Source organism: Thermobia domestica, chromosome 13 (assembly GCF_964235325.1).
Source record: "Thermobia domestica chromosome 13, izTheDome1.hap1.1, whole genome shotgun sequence".
In the NCBI taxonomy this organism is placed as follows: Eukaryota; Metazoa; Arthropoda; class Insecta; order Zygentoma; family Lepismatidae; genus Thermobia; species Thermobia domestica.
Genome location: NC_137466.1, coordinates 153,579,787 through 153,594,625, shown reverse-complemented (window position 1 = coordinate 153,594,625; position 14,839 = coordinate 153,579,787). Strand labels below are relative to the sequence as shown.

At 33.7% G+C, this 14,839-nt stretch overlaps 1 protein-coding gene across 5 annotated transcripts in view; it reads left to right on the top strand.

The window, feature by feature from the left end:
• LOC145668641 (uncharacterized) overlaps positions 1–14,839 on the top strand; it is a 44,194-nt gene that overhangs the window by 25,226 nt on the left and 4,129 nt on the right. For all 5 annotated transcript variants that reach the window (XM_081736689.1, XM_081736692.1, XM_081736688.1 and 2 more), the window contains 3 exons: positions 1,807–2,023; positions 6,532–6,673; positions 13,581–13,757. In XM_081736689.1, the coding sequence (XP_081592815.1) occupies positions 1,807–2,023; positions 6,532–6,673; positions 13,581–13,757 (536 nt within the window). The remainder of the gene's footprint in view (positions 1–1,806; positions 2,024–6,531; positions 6,674–13,580; positions 13,758–14,839) is intronic.

Genomic DNA, 14,839 nt, shown 5'->3' with positions numbered 1-14,839 from the left:
TTCTACTTCAGTTAACACTCACTTCTTGATGAACAACAGGTGTAATTGGGGAGCAACATTACATTTTTTTTTTTTTTTTAAGTGGAAATCTTCCCCTTGTAATTACCACCACGTGTTTATAATTAGTCGCTGCCTTTGCAATAAATGCATGACTTTGACTATCTTCTCTAAAAATTTTACGATGTGTTTATCGAGCAAAAAATGCGTAATAAAATGATACGAGCTGTTAAAGAGATGTAGAAGAGAAGAACAAATATCAGAACAATAGATAGTTTAAAATTATGTACTGTTATTAAAAATTGTATGGTATAAAACGTTATGAACAATTGAGGTAATGTTTGTTTAGAAAGTGATTAGTAATAATAACTGTCTTGGTGTAATACAGGGTATCCACAAAATCCTGGAAACGTTAGAATGAAACATAGCTGGTAAACTGTAGCAGATAAAGACATGCGGTTTTTGGCAACGTATTCTACAACTCTCCAAGTTTTATTCATAATTACAACACTTCTACTCGCGCCCCGTAAGTTGCCCTCAGGACGTCGAGACGATATTCAATCTCCACCCATACACGCTGCAGCGTATCAGCATCAATCTGTTGGATGACGTTGATAAGTCGAGTATAAGTGCTGCAGAGTTTTTAGAGACAGGTAGCATAATGGACTTGCTGCGGAGTGGACAACCAGTGTGGCTCAAGAAGTGATAGACAACGTGCAAGCGGTATTTCAGCGCAGCCCTCAGAAATCGGTCCGTCGTGCTTCACGCGAATTGTATGTCCCGAGATCAACAATTCATAAGGTCCTCTACAAGAGGTTACAGCTGCATTCCTACAAAGTGCAAATTACGCAAGCTTTAGAGCCAATTGACCTTCCTCAGAGGGCTGACTTTGCTGCTCGCATTTTCGTATGGGGAACTAACAGGATGCAAGTGGAAGTGTTGTAATTGTGAATAAAACTTGGAGAGTTGTAGAACACGTTGCGAAAAAACGTATGTCTTTATCTGCTATAGTTTACGAGCTATGTTCCATTCTAACGGTTCCAGGACTTTGTAGACACCATGTATGATCTTTTTATATAAAATATAATAGACTTCATTTTACTCAAATTATACTATACAAATGAAAATAGTTAATATTAATTTGATTTATATTGCCTTTATAGCTAGAAGAAGTGACAAATAATCTCCAGTGTTCTTGAACTCTTATATAGTCTATCGTCTTTAATTTCGTATAGAACATACTAATAGAATTAGTGAACTAAAAGACAAGCCATAGAAAGGGAAAGAAGGATATGAAATAGTTCGGTAAAGATTGAAGGCAAAATAAAATTACATTGTATTACGCAACTGTATTTTTATACAAGATTTCTGAGTTTCCAAGTACTTATTACCTCATTTTAACTCGTTTCTCTTTGTAGAACCGAAATTCATCAATTAAGGAGGAGGGGGGGACACCTAATATCAGACAATACATTCATTACTTATCAATTCTTCGAAGTGAATGAACAGTATGAGATTTTTGAACATATCTAACTAAGAAAATATTCATATATATATATATATATATATATCAATCGTTGTGAGTATAGGAATATGTTTACAATATTTATCATATTTCAAATGTTTCTTTTAATTGAAACTAAATCAAGTTCTTTATTAATAAAACATAAGAAATATTTTATACTCTATACAATAATATGAAATCTTTTGTAAATGTTAGTGTATTGTTTTGCCATTTAATTACGAATTTGTTATTTCCTAAATGAAATCAAACATTATTTTGTGAAGTAAACTTTTGTTATTTTCTAGTTGATCTTATACAGCGTGTGGTGAAGCAAGACAAATCAATGTTAGATAAGTTAAAAGGCATATTTAACTTGGAGCAGAAACGCGATCTGGAGCAAAAGAATCGATCAAATCAAAATATAATGCAAGGTGTACAAGATGCAAACCTTGACAATACACAACTTCATCTATATGCAACAGAAAATATTAGTACTCCAATTCAAGAACAATCAAATTTTCTGTAAGTATTATTTATTTTCATTCTTTTAAAGTACAGTATTCTGTACAGTGTGTTCATTTATTCGATTTAGAACCAAAACTGTTAAAAAAAACTGAGAGACAAAGTTATCCCATACTAATATACGCGTAGATTGTGAGCACTGATAATAGTCATAATAGCAAATAAATGATAACGCTTCATAATACTCATAAATGATAAATCATAAACAGTAGCACTTTCGACGGACACAACTCTCACTGGAGTTTGAAAAAAGGTTGAAAAGGTAAAAACATAATTTCGCCGTTTGTAGACATGAAGTGGTTTGTTTACTTCCAATAACAATTTTCATCCTTTCACTTTTCCACAGGTTTTTGTCTTTTTAACCTTTTTCTCAAACTGAAGTCAGCCAAAGATGAGAGCTGTATCCCTCGAAAGTGCTGCTGTTCTGTGATTTATAGCGGAGAGTATGAAGCGTTATCTTTTACTTGCTCTGGTTTTTTATTGCTGTATTCGTCGTAAGAGAATCATTCTGTTTATTAATTTAAACTATTGTAATTAAATAACAACCTGGAACCTGCGATGTTCTTTTGAACAATTTATTGCTTCATTACCGAAGATCCACACTGGTTTGTTATGAAGATGGATATCACAACAACTGAACGAATATACTTTTTTTTCTTCTTTTTTTTTAAAAAAAAAAAAAAAACTTTTGAATGATCTTTAAATGTTTTGGAAAATTGCAAGCCTAAAGTTTCAATAATCCACTGTCATTATCCTCGGTGTGGTATGAAAAAAGCTACGCTGTTTTAACTAATTACATTATTAAGTAGCTTCTGACTACAAAGGGGATAACTATGCAATGTTTCTATATTTAGAAGAACGCTTAAACATGAATTTTTTTTGTTATCTAATATGCATTTAATATTATCATTAAACAATTTTACTGACTCAATATTTTTACTTGGTAACCGTCTCTTTTTCTATAATGACATTATATTGAAATTTTTTCTTCTTTTTTTCATCGACTAGTGCACAATTTAAATCACTTGTGCCAACTAAACTTATATGTATCGTTATATAAACTGGTCAGGAATATATGGGAATTGACAGATGGTAAATAATAATAATAATAATAATAATAATAATAATAATAATAATAATAATAATAATAATAATAATTTGTAAGGAATCCTGCACTGTACTTGAAATATATTATACATTATACATGTTCTGATATCTTGATAAAACTCTTGCATATCCTAACTAATGACACTTAGCTGCAAAAAAATAACAAATGCATTTATATATAATGTTTGCCCTGATGACATTCAAAGAATTCTTTGTAATAAATATTTCTAATATAATTGTTTACATTAAAACGGTTCTTATAAATTACTGAGCCATTAAAAAGCCAACTCCGTTGAATAAATCCGTTTATTTATATCTATCTGTTGTCCTGACAACGACATTCCAAAATCCTATTATTTAAAAACATATAAAACATATGAAAATCTTTTTATATCGATATTATAATTAATATATTTCTTTTTCTTTTTCTTCTTCGAATCACATAATCAGCCTAGTACATATTTTAAAATATCTTACGCCCTAATAAAATAAGATATAACGTACTGTTGTAACATATACTTTATCTTTTTATTCAATATATATTAACTCAGGCAATCATGGAATCTTAAAATTTCATATATTCATTTTAAATCAGTTTTTTTTTTTCTCAAAAAGAAAAATATTGGCTTAGTTACACGCATACATTGTATAAATTTTACTTATATATCGGGTGTTCTAAAAATGGCGCCCACGAACCACAGAGCACTATTCTACAGGCCAAACTAAGGCGAAAATATTATATGATGGTATGTCCTTTGGCCCCCTTTACTAGGTATGGAGAATCAAAATTTCAATGTGGCAACGTCGCAGATTAACTTCGAGCCACTAGCATTAGTGTACGAATACAAAAAATCAATCAATATCGACTTTAGCTGCCATCTGGAAAGAATCAATATAACTATTTGATAGATTGGTAGATCTAATCTATGGTTCTTTATTTGCGACATTGCCACATAGTGCAATTTGTGTCTCCAGACGAGGACTCGAATGGTATACAAATATATATATAATGTGATCAAAAGTATCCAGACACCTGGCTGAAAATGACTTACAAGTTCGTGGCGCCTCCATCGGTACTGCTGGAATTCAATATGGTGTTGGCCCATCCTTAGTCTTGATGACAGCTTCCACTCTCGCAGGCATACTTTCAATCAGGTGTTGGAAGGTTTTTTTTGGGGAATGGCAACCCATTCTTCACGGAGTGCTGAACTGAGGAGAGGTATCGATGTAGGTGGGTGAGGCCTGGCACGAAGTCGGCGATCCAAAACATCCCAAAGGTGCCCTATAGGATTCAAGTCAGGACTCTATGCAGGCCAGTCCATTACAGGGGTGTTATGGTCGTGTAACCACTCCGCCATAGGCCGTGCAGTATGAACAGGTGCTCGATCGTGTTGACAGATAAAATCACCATCCCCGCATTGCTCTTCAACAGTGGGAATCAAGAAGGTGCTTAAAACATCAATGTAGGCCTATGCTGTAAGAGTGTCACGCAAAACAAGGGGTGCATGCCCCCTCCAAGAAAAACACGACCACACCATAACACCTCCGAATTTTACTGTTGGCACTACACACGCTGACAGATGAGGTTCACCGGGCATTCGTCATACCCACACCCTGCCATCGGATCGCCACATTGTGTACCGTGATTCGTCACTCCGCACAACATTTTTCCCTGTTCAATCGTTCACTGTTTACGCTCCTTATACCAAGCGAGACATCGTCTGGCATTTACCTGCGTGATGTGTGGCTTATGACCAGCCGCTCAACCATGAAATCCAAGTTTTCTCACCTCACGCCTAACTATCATATTTGGAGTGGATCCTGATGCAATTTGGAATTCCTGTGTGGTGGTCTGGATAGATGTCTGCCTATTACACTTTACGACCCTCTTCAACTGTCGGCGGTCTCTTTCAGTCAATAGACGAGGTTGGCCTGTACGCTTTTGTGCTGTACGTGTCTCTTCACTATCACATCAGACACAGTGGACCTAGGGATGTTTAGGAGTGTGGAAATCTCGGTACAGACTTCTGACACAAGTGACCTGACCACGTTTGAAGTCAACGAGTTCCGCGGAGCGCCCCATTCTGCTTTCTCACGATGTCTAATGACTACTGAGGTCTCTGATAATGGGTATCTGGCATTAGGTGGCAGCACAATGCACCTTTTATGAAAAATGTATGTTTTGGGGGGTATCCGGATACTTCTGATCACATAGTATATATATATAGTGGCGGATCCAAGGAGGGCTATAGGGGCTATAGCCCCCCCTTGACGCTCAGGTATACACAGGATAAAATGGACTTCAATCCTGCTTTACACTGGATAAAACGGCAAAATATGGTTTAGCCCCTCCTTTGATCATATCCTGGATCCGCTCCTATATATATATATATATATATATATATATATATATATATATATATATACAAATAAATGTTGGAAATCAGTAATTGTCAAAAAGTACACAAAGTAACCTAAAGAATACAAATAAAATACAAAATTTACTATAAATAGTTGACGTTAACACAACCAGTAACTACTCAATCAAGGTACGGTAGATTAAGTTCATAGTTCGGGTAATTTCAAAAGATGTGCATTGAGTTGTACATTGTCAGGTAAAATCTACGGTTAGATTAGGCCCATTACTTATTCGAGACCTATCATTACATCGGAGGTCATCTTGTGAGAACATTCGGTCATGATTTTTTCGACGATGCTACCTGTTTGTTCTATTATTTCTATGGCGGATGAAGTTGGCATGATTAATGTTTGAGTTACAAATTGTTCAGTGTATTGTTTCTAAAATCATTGTCATAAGTGTCCCTACTTTATTCTACATTACTTGTAGATGAAAAATTAATGTTATTATTGTTATCTTGAAATTATTCCTAAACCTGAAAATACTTCCCACATTGTTTCTAAATTTAAAATTATTCCTAGCATTAGAGCATAAAGGTTCGATAATCCATCGCCGACAATGGGCGCTCTGGACGGAGACATAGCGTGTTAGCAAAAACATCAAACCATTGATAGCATTACTAACAGTACTCAATTATTGGTGACTATCTGCTAACACATTTTAACTGAAGGTCTTAATGTGCAGCGAGTATGTGAGGACATTGTCCCTCGATACTAAAGCTATGAACAAACGAGGAATGGATAAGGACGTTTGGCAATCTACTCAAGCAAGTTTTCTTCTTTTTCTTTTTTAAGAGGTTATAAGCAAAATGATAAAACTTGTGTTACTTGTTTGGCATTCGTCAACATGGACTTCAGCGAAATCCGACAGGATCACAGTAAAAGGAAAATCATTAGTTTTGTTTGATTCTCAAGGAGTTGTTCTTTTCATAACGTTGAATTCAAGCTAACTTGTTATTATACTCTTTGTTTCAATATTCCAGAAATGACTTAGAAAGTGAGAAGAATCAACTGGTTAAAATTCAACAAGAACTCCGGACTTTGAGATCAAACTTTGAAGATCTTAAGAAAGCTGTTGATATAGAAAGAGGAAAGTTTCAAGAAATGGTGACCAGTAAAATGGAGGTACGTTGAGTTTTGTTCTAAATCAAATTAAGTTGGTTCAAAACAATTAAAGAAATAGAGTAACCTAGTGCATTAAAACTATGTTTATAGCAACAAAACACGTTTATTAAGGCGCATTTAAAGAAAATAGGGCTAAATACGTATACTACTATACAGTAAAATAAATTTAAAACAGTATAGTGCGTACATACATTATACCCCTATATATTCCGATGGACCTGGTACAACGACTCACCAAAGGTAGTCGTTAACCCTGGTTCAGTTATATCTTCAGTGGCAATAATCGTTTTCACTTTAAAATATCTTCTGAAGTTATATTCACTAATACGCTCACCTTTTCTACTGAAATTACAAGTCTATGATGTATGTTAAATAATTTATTCTTTGACTCCTTTTTAATGTATATTCACACAAACCGACTTGCAATCCAACATGTTAACTGAGTATCTATAAACAACGACGTAGCAACCAACCAGACAATAATGTATATTTCTTATATATTAAAACATTCTTCTTTTATTATTTTTGATTAACATTATAACAGGTATAGTGCTGGTGTAAAAGCACTTTCTGCCCGAGATATATGTAATTATGAGCCGATACAAAGTATCTCGTTATATAAAATGTCGCCCGATAAAGGGACTACATATAAAAGTTACAATGGAGCTTGACTTTTATATTTAAGAACCACTGGTCCGTTTATAATAATGACATAAGAATAGTGCTATTCTTTACATTTTGATCGCCCTTCATATATAACTTCATTAAGTTTCCTTCATATAAATACATTTATAATAAAACTTTTATTCCATTATTATTATTTTTTTTTATCATAAAAAAATGTCGTCGCTTACTAATACAATCAACGAAGGATGCGAAATCAAAAGTGTAAGAGATAATTATATTTTAAAACACAAATTACAATGATCAACGATTTCATTCATCATTAAAAACGGTCATGGGAAAAAAGATGTTTGCTCTTTCCAGGGCGCATTATATAACAATTACGTAAGATGGTATTTTAAGGTATACATCATCTCAACAAGGCGTCATGATACAAAAGAATCTTATCCAAATATCATATAAGGTTACACATGAGTACAGTCGTCGGATAATTAGCTTAACAGAATGAACCTTCTACTGAATATAATCTTTGACAATAAAGTTTCAACATAAATCAATATAATATAAATAACCTTTGTTTTTAATCAATAACAACATTAACATCTTCCCGTATGGTAGATATAATAATCTATGTTCAAGTGAACGAAAAGAAGAAATTAAATTTATTTTCACACATAAATATTCATAAGAATCAATAGCTGATATGGGTTTAACCCCTACCACATCAACTGCAATCAGTTTAGATTCGTACTTGTATATGATTCTAATAAAGTACATTGTACCGCACAATCATGATTATGTCTCACATCATTATTCTGTACAGGAATTGTGTCATTGTTTTGATTTTGATACGAAGTGCCATCTCTTGAACTACGGTTACGTCTATCAATGTAGTTTTCAGTATTTCTAGAATTTCGCCATGTATTTCGTCTATTTTTGAATCTACTTTGGTTAAATGGTCTGACATAATTATAGTCACGATTAGTTAGGTTAGGTGTGTTCCCATCATATCTTTGCCTACTCTGATTGTTCTGATTGTTTAAATTTACTCGATTTAGGTTATGTTCCGTATCGTCTACATTACGGATATTTAGATTCCGGACTGGTACTGATCTAAAGTTATCTGAATTGTTTTTAATTTTGCCTACTCCCGCTTGATGATTCTGTGCCTGGTATTGAGTTTCATAACATTGAACAAGCATCAATAGATGATTAAAAGTCATGCATTGCGTAGAAAACAGGATTTGTTGTAATTTAAACGGTAGTAGATTTCGAATAGATGCGATCACTCTAGATTCAGATTGTAGCGGATTTACGGTTTTTAATTCATTATACGTATTCACAACAAAATCAACAACAGATTTATGCAAGCGAGGATTAAAAGGTTGATTTCTAATCGTAGCGTCTCTGTTTGCAAGTAGAAAGTCATTCTCATAATTTGCAATCAGCGCTGCCTTGAATTCCTCATATGTGTTGACGTGTTCACGTACTGCCTTAAACCATAAAGAACACGGTGGAAGTAATAAATGAGGGATTAATTTCATATATTGAGATTTATCTATACACATTATACTGCATTCGTCCTGAAATTTTTCTAGAAAAGAAGTAGCATTTTCATTACATCTACCACTAAATTTACTCATAGCACGTATTTCGCTCATTTTTACACTTAACTTTACATTTCTTTCACCGTTTCGTGTTCGTGTTGAGTGAAAATTTCTACCTACTGCGTTATGTGTGGTTCCACCATCTCTTTTCCGCCCATCTGTATTTCTTGGTTGAATTCTTTCCAAAATAATATCCTCATCGGATGAATTACTTGAAGAAGAGATAGCGCAAGGTCCTTGTCGATATGCTTCGGGTGAATGCGAGGTCATCTCTTGTGAATGAGAGAACCCCAAACGATCATTAACCATGTTGTTGTCATATGCATTATCTTTAATCTGTAACGTCCTAATTTCTTCCTGTAAGGTAGATATCAATTGTGCATTTGCACGTATTTGGTTAGAATTATCTGTCACCTGAATCTTTTGTTGACGAACAGAAGATTCTATTACTTCAAGATCTTTTTTTACAATATTAACTTCTTGGATTACATGATTGTAATTATCCTTGCAATCTTCAGATAATCTTTTTAACTTCTCGTCGAATTGTAACGTAATATCTGTCACAGCTTGTATTATAGATTGTTTCGCTTCTTCGGACTTTTATCTATTTGTTCTAACTGCCTACCCAATTCCTCATACTGTGTTTCTAATCGTCCATTCAACTCTTCGGATTTTTGCTGTACCAATTGTTTTAACTCTTTGGACATCTGAGTTAAATTTTGTTCTAGTCGTTGTTCCTGTCGCTGTAATGCTAGTAGAATTCGGTCTTCTAATGTCAACATTCCGGGTGCAATAGGAGCTATATTCTGCCCGTTGTTAGCATCATCAACAGTTTCATTCTCTACTGTCTCACCAATCATGATTTTTCTTGTAATTACTCTACCACTTCTAAGAATAGTTGAGTTCGTATTCATGAACCTTCTTACTAAGGTAAATTCACCCTTACTTATACTTCGGGATATGAATTTACAAGAATCCCGGGTGAGGTAAACCAAAAATTTTACAACGACTCACCAAAGGTAGTCGTTAACCCTGGTTCAGTTATATCTTCAGTGGCAATAATCGTTTTCACTTTAAAATATCTTCTGAAGCTATATTCACTAATATGCTCACCTTTTCTACTGAAATTACAAGTCTATGATGAATGTTAAATAATTTATTCTTTGACTCCTTTTTAATGTATATTCACACAAACCGACTTGCAATCCAACATGTTAACTGAGTATCTATAAACAACGACGTAGCAACCAACCAGACAATAATGTATATTTCTTATATATTAAAACATTCTTCTTTTATTATTTTTGATTAACATTATAACAGGTATAGTGCTGGTGTAAAAGCACTTTCTGCCCGAGATATATGTAATTATGAGCCGATACAAAGTATCTCGTTATACTGGATCTGCATCACTTGAAATTCTTTCTACAGAAGTTGGTTTGAATTACATGTCTGTTGGAACAGTTTGAAATGTAGTATCCACAACAATGGGCAAATACAGTATAATATTCTTAACCGTAACGAATGCATTTATTGACTTCTAGCTACATACAAAACCTTAATTTGTTTTTGCAGTCCGGATTAAGCGAAGCCTGGCTTATTGGGGTCCAATTAACGAGGTTTTACCGTACTGTGTAATTTGTTTGTTACTGATAAACAAACACGTAAGAAACCAGTCGCAGTGTTCTACTTTTAAAAAATCTATTTTGTTAGCCCTTATAAGAAACACTGCACTGGTGTCTTAACATTGTGGTTCCCAACCTTTTTGACTGACGACACACTTTTCTGAACTGCCGCGACACATTTGTTTAATTTTTAAAATTAATAATAATATAAGTTTCTGTAAAGTAATGACTGTATGTAGTATTGAGCATTGTTATTACTGCTGGAATCGTTGACTGATTCACTCTATATCTTGTAATTGATTTTAACTTTATTGAATGCTTCATGGTTTTTAAATTCTAAACTTTCGCAACACACTTTATAGGGCTGTGCGACATACCAGTTGGGAACCACTTACTTAACAGATGTTCTGATTGGGCTTTCTCACAGGAATTTTCAAAATTATGTGTATGTAAGACTGTTAGGGTCATAGCCAAAACTAATCCGGACTCATTCCCACTTCCTTTTTATACATAAATAAAAGTATAGCCTGTACACATATTTCCTTGCGTGATATTTCCCACAATGAAGTTCAAACCATATGTTAATTTCAAAGTAGTATGAACAAATAAGAACTGAGAAAAGCATTTTATAGAAAATACTTGAAAAAAGTTACAAATCGGCCACTAAATTCATTAATGATTACAAGACACCACCGTATGCGAATCGGAAGAGGATAAATCATATATACGAGGGTCATCTAGAAAATAAATTTAATTATGCAAAATGAAAAAAAAAACAATATTTATTTAAAAAAAAAACAATTCTGTTACATACTTGAAGCTTCCTCTTCTCCACATAATATCACTTTGATTTAATCATTTGTTGTATCTGTTTACGAGCTTCAGAATTCCCATGTTATACTCTTCTTCCGCCAGTTTTTTAAGCCAGATGGACACTGCATTCAAGCATTGATATTCTTGACACGATATCACACAGATGGAGACGCCTTTCTTGATCGGATTGTGACAGGATGAGACCTGGATGTCTCACACCACCCCAGAGAGCAAGTGCCAATCACTTGAGTGGCATCATTCCTCATCACCCAGAAAATCGAGAAAGTTCAAATGGACTCTCTCAACACGAAAGGTCATGGCAACCGTCTTTTGGGATCGTAAAAATGTTCTATTGTTGGATTTTTTCCTAGTAATTTCCACCTTTTCCCTAAACTGAAACAGTTCCTGGGCGGTAAACGTTTTGGAAGTGATAAAGACTTGGAGCGTGCAGCGACCAACTGGCGGCAGAAGAGTACAACATGGGAATTCTGAAACTTGTGATCAGATACGACAAATATTTAAATGTAGGAGTGATCATGTAGAGAAGTGAAAGAAGCTTCAGGTATGTAACAGAATTGTTTTTTCCGATAATATTGTTTTTCATTTTGTATAACTAAACGGTCTTTGTTTTCTGGATGACCCTCGTACATAACTTGCAATATACGAAGATGATGTTAATTATTATGTAATTGTAGCAATATTATATATTTATACAAGGTTGCAAAACTGATCATGTGTGTAGTACATATTCTTGTGCTCACAGGATGAAAAAGGAAATACAAATATAAATACAGATGCGTGCAAATCTTAAATATTAATTAACTACAAATACAGGCAGGAATCATTACTTGTCACAACAAAGAACTTGCCCTTCCAAAATGTATAGATGATAAGACGAAAAGAAATTCTCCCCAATTCAATATTCAGTATTGGATGAATATTCTGGTAGGTATTTATATTGAAACAAAACAATCAACGCGATAAAAATTTCAAAATATTCAGTAGAAATCATTCACAACATTGTATTTGGAAAGAAACGTTAGTACTAAATTATGATACGCAACACCACACTACACCAGTTCTGTCAAAGAAATGCTTACGACATATTTTGTTTCAAGATATTCGCTTGACTTGGGTGATGCTACATTCTTCATTAGGAGTCTGCAAGAAACACTGATTCTGACTAGAATGTATAAATGAAATAATTAAATTCTCACGTACTCATACAACGAATAACATATTATATTTTAAAACACTAAGAAATCGTACCTCTGAAGTATGGTTGAATGTGTCGACTTAATTTTCGACAGTTGAGACTGCTATTTTCATCTTAGCTACATGCTAGTATCGGTATAGATTTCAAATGCTGAAAAAGTTAGAATCAGAAAGAAAAATTGTTTAGTTTTTTACCTGGACATAAAATTTTGAAAATGTACAAACTTATAACGAACTTCTTGGTTCTAGATATGCACTAGCAGCAAGTCGGTACAGATGTAAATTTTTATATCTAGGCAAAAACTAAGCGAGGTTTCTTTCTGTAAGTATTTTAGCCCTTTCATTATTTAAGTTTCATACCCGATTTCAGCATATAGCTTGGATGAGGATGGCAGACGCAACTTCCGAAAATTAGACGGTAGCTGACTGTCTAAGCAAGAAGATCTTTGATACGACGTCTTAGTACTTTACTTTTGCTTAACCTAAAAGAGATAAGAAGAAATACAAATTAAGAAATGGTAAGATTTCAAACAAGAAACACAAGCGCCACAAGAAAACATTCGCAAATGAGATCGTCCTTCGCAAAATATGTTGTCTGACCAGGTCTTTTTTCATGTATTTCAACTAAACTTCCTGGCACTACAACCTATTAAGGACTATGTCCAGCCGCTATGCACATTCAAGTGGATGAAACGTGGTACTTCTAAATATTTCTAATTTTCAAGACAGAAATTCGCTTCCCATTTGCCTTACAAAGCTAAGTCAATACCAAAAGGAATTGAACACAACACCATGCGTGCCACCGTTCTGTTATACGTGAGCTTTTCTCATGCATTACTCCAATAGAAAATATATAATAATTTTTAATAAAATATTATACAACTATTAATAGGTTTATGTAGATTTAAACTTGAAAGTACTGAGAGACTGTGCACAATCAAATGAATAAATCTCTGAGTTATTCTTCTGTTTCTTTTAACCAGTATTATATGTAACTATACTACTGAAAATTTTACATTTCAGAATTTTCTAGAGAGATTGGGACAAAACTTGGGCAAAGAAGCTGGATTGACAAAGCCTGACCAACCAATGGAATCCCAAGGTGAACTCTCAGTTCAGCTGGGCAAGGATATTGAAGAAAACAGAATTCAAGATTCTTATGAAGAGTGTAGTAATAAATCTTCACTTGTACTTAAGTTGGTAAGTTTAGTCAGAATCTTTTACAACAAAGAAAATTCTTGTATTGATATAATGTATGTCACCCAGTATTCTGATTTAACTCTTTACACCATGTTTTAATAAATACCATGTATAAGTGTAATTTAGCACAACAACAATTGGTCAAAGGTACTCTTAAATGTACTTCCAAAATCTTCAATTCATATTCTTCAAAATAATGAGAATAATCACTAGTAAAACAGCATTACATCACAATGCGTGCCCCTTTATATATATATATGCTTAGCAAACTCTCAAGACTTTTCCTTATTCTAGTAAGCTTTATCGAACACTAAAGAAAATGATTTCGAATATAATGAAATAAAAAGGAAAGCTTTTATTATTTCCAATTTGAGAAACCTTGGAGAAAAGCAAACAAATTTGTCTCATCTACATTCCTATTGTATCCTCAATATCAACCACTGGTTCCAAGCATTCTTTTAATGTGAATATTTGCAATACAAATTTGGCCTGAAGGACACCATTTCATGGAAGTACTGAGTATTTTGTCTATAAATAAATGAAAAATTCAACGAGTATCTATAGAGTATGTTCCATTATACATCAAATAGTCAATAAAGCTGTGCGCGAAAACATTCTTACAGAACAAAGCCATCGAAAGCTGTCATTTCTATAGAATACAATCGATTTCAAAAACAGAGAGTAAACTCCCATGCGTGCCTGCAGAGTTCATGAACTTCCATGTGTGCCTGCAGAGAGTTATGAAGTATCTATATTTCGAGATCTGGGCTGATCCATTTTTCGTGATGATAAAGTAGAAAGAAAGAAGAAGAAAAAAAGAATGTCATATTCAAACCGTTTACACCACCACCAGAATATACATCTTAGAAAGAAATACAATAAACCTGTCTTTCACTACAGTACGAAATTCGGTCTGCCGAGATAAATTATGATGTCAAGTCTACTATGAACTTATCTAAAATCATTTAAATACAAAACCTCAAAACTAGAGCGTACAGTAATACAAACGATCATTTCAAATTTTTGGTAACGAATTTGGCAAGTTTATCAGATTAAAAAAATACCACGACTCCACACAGATG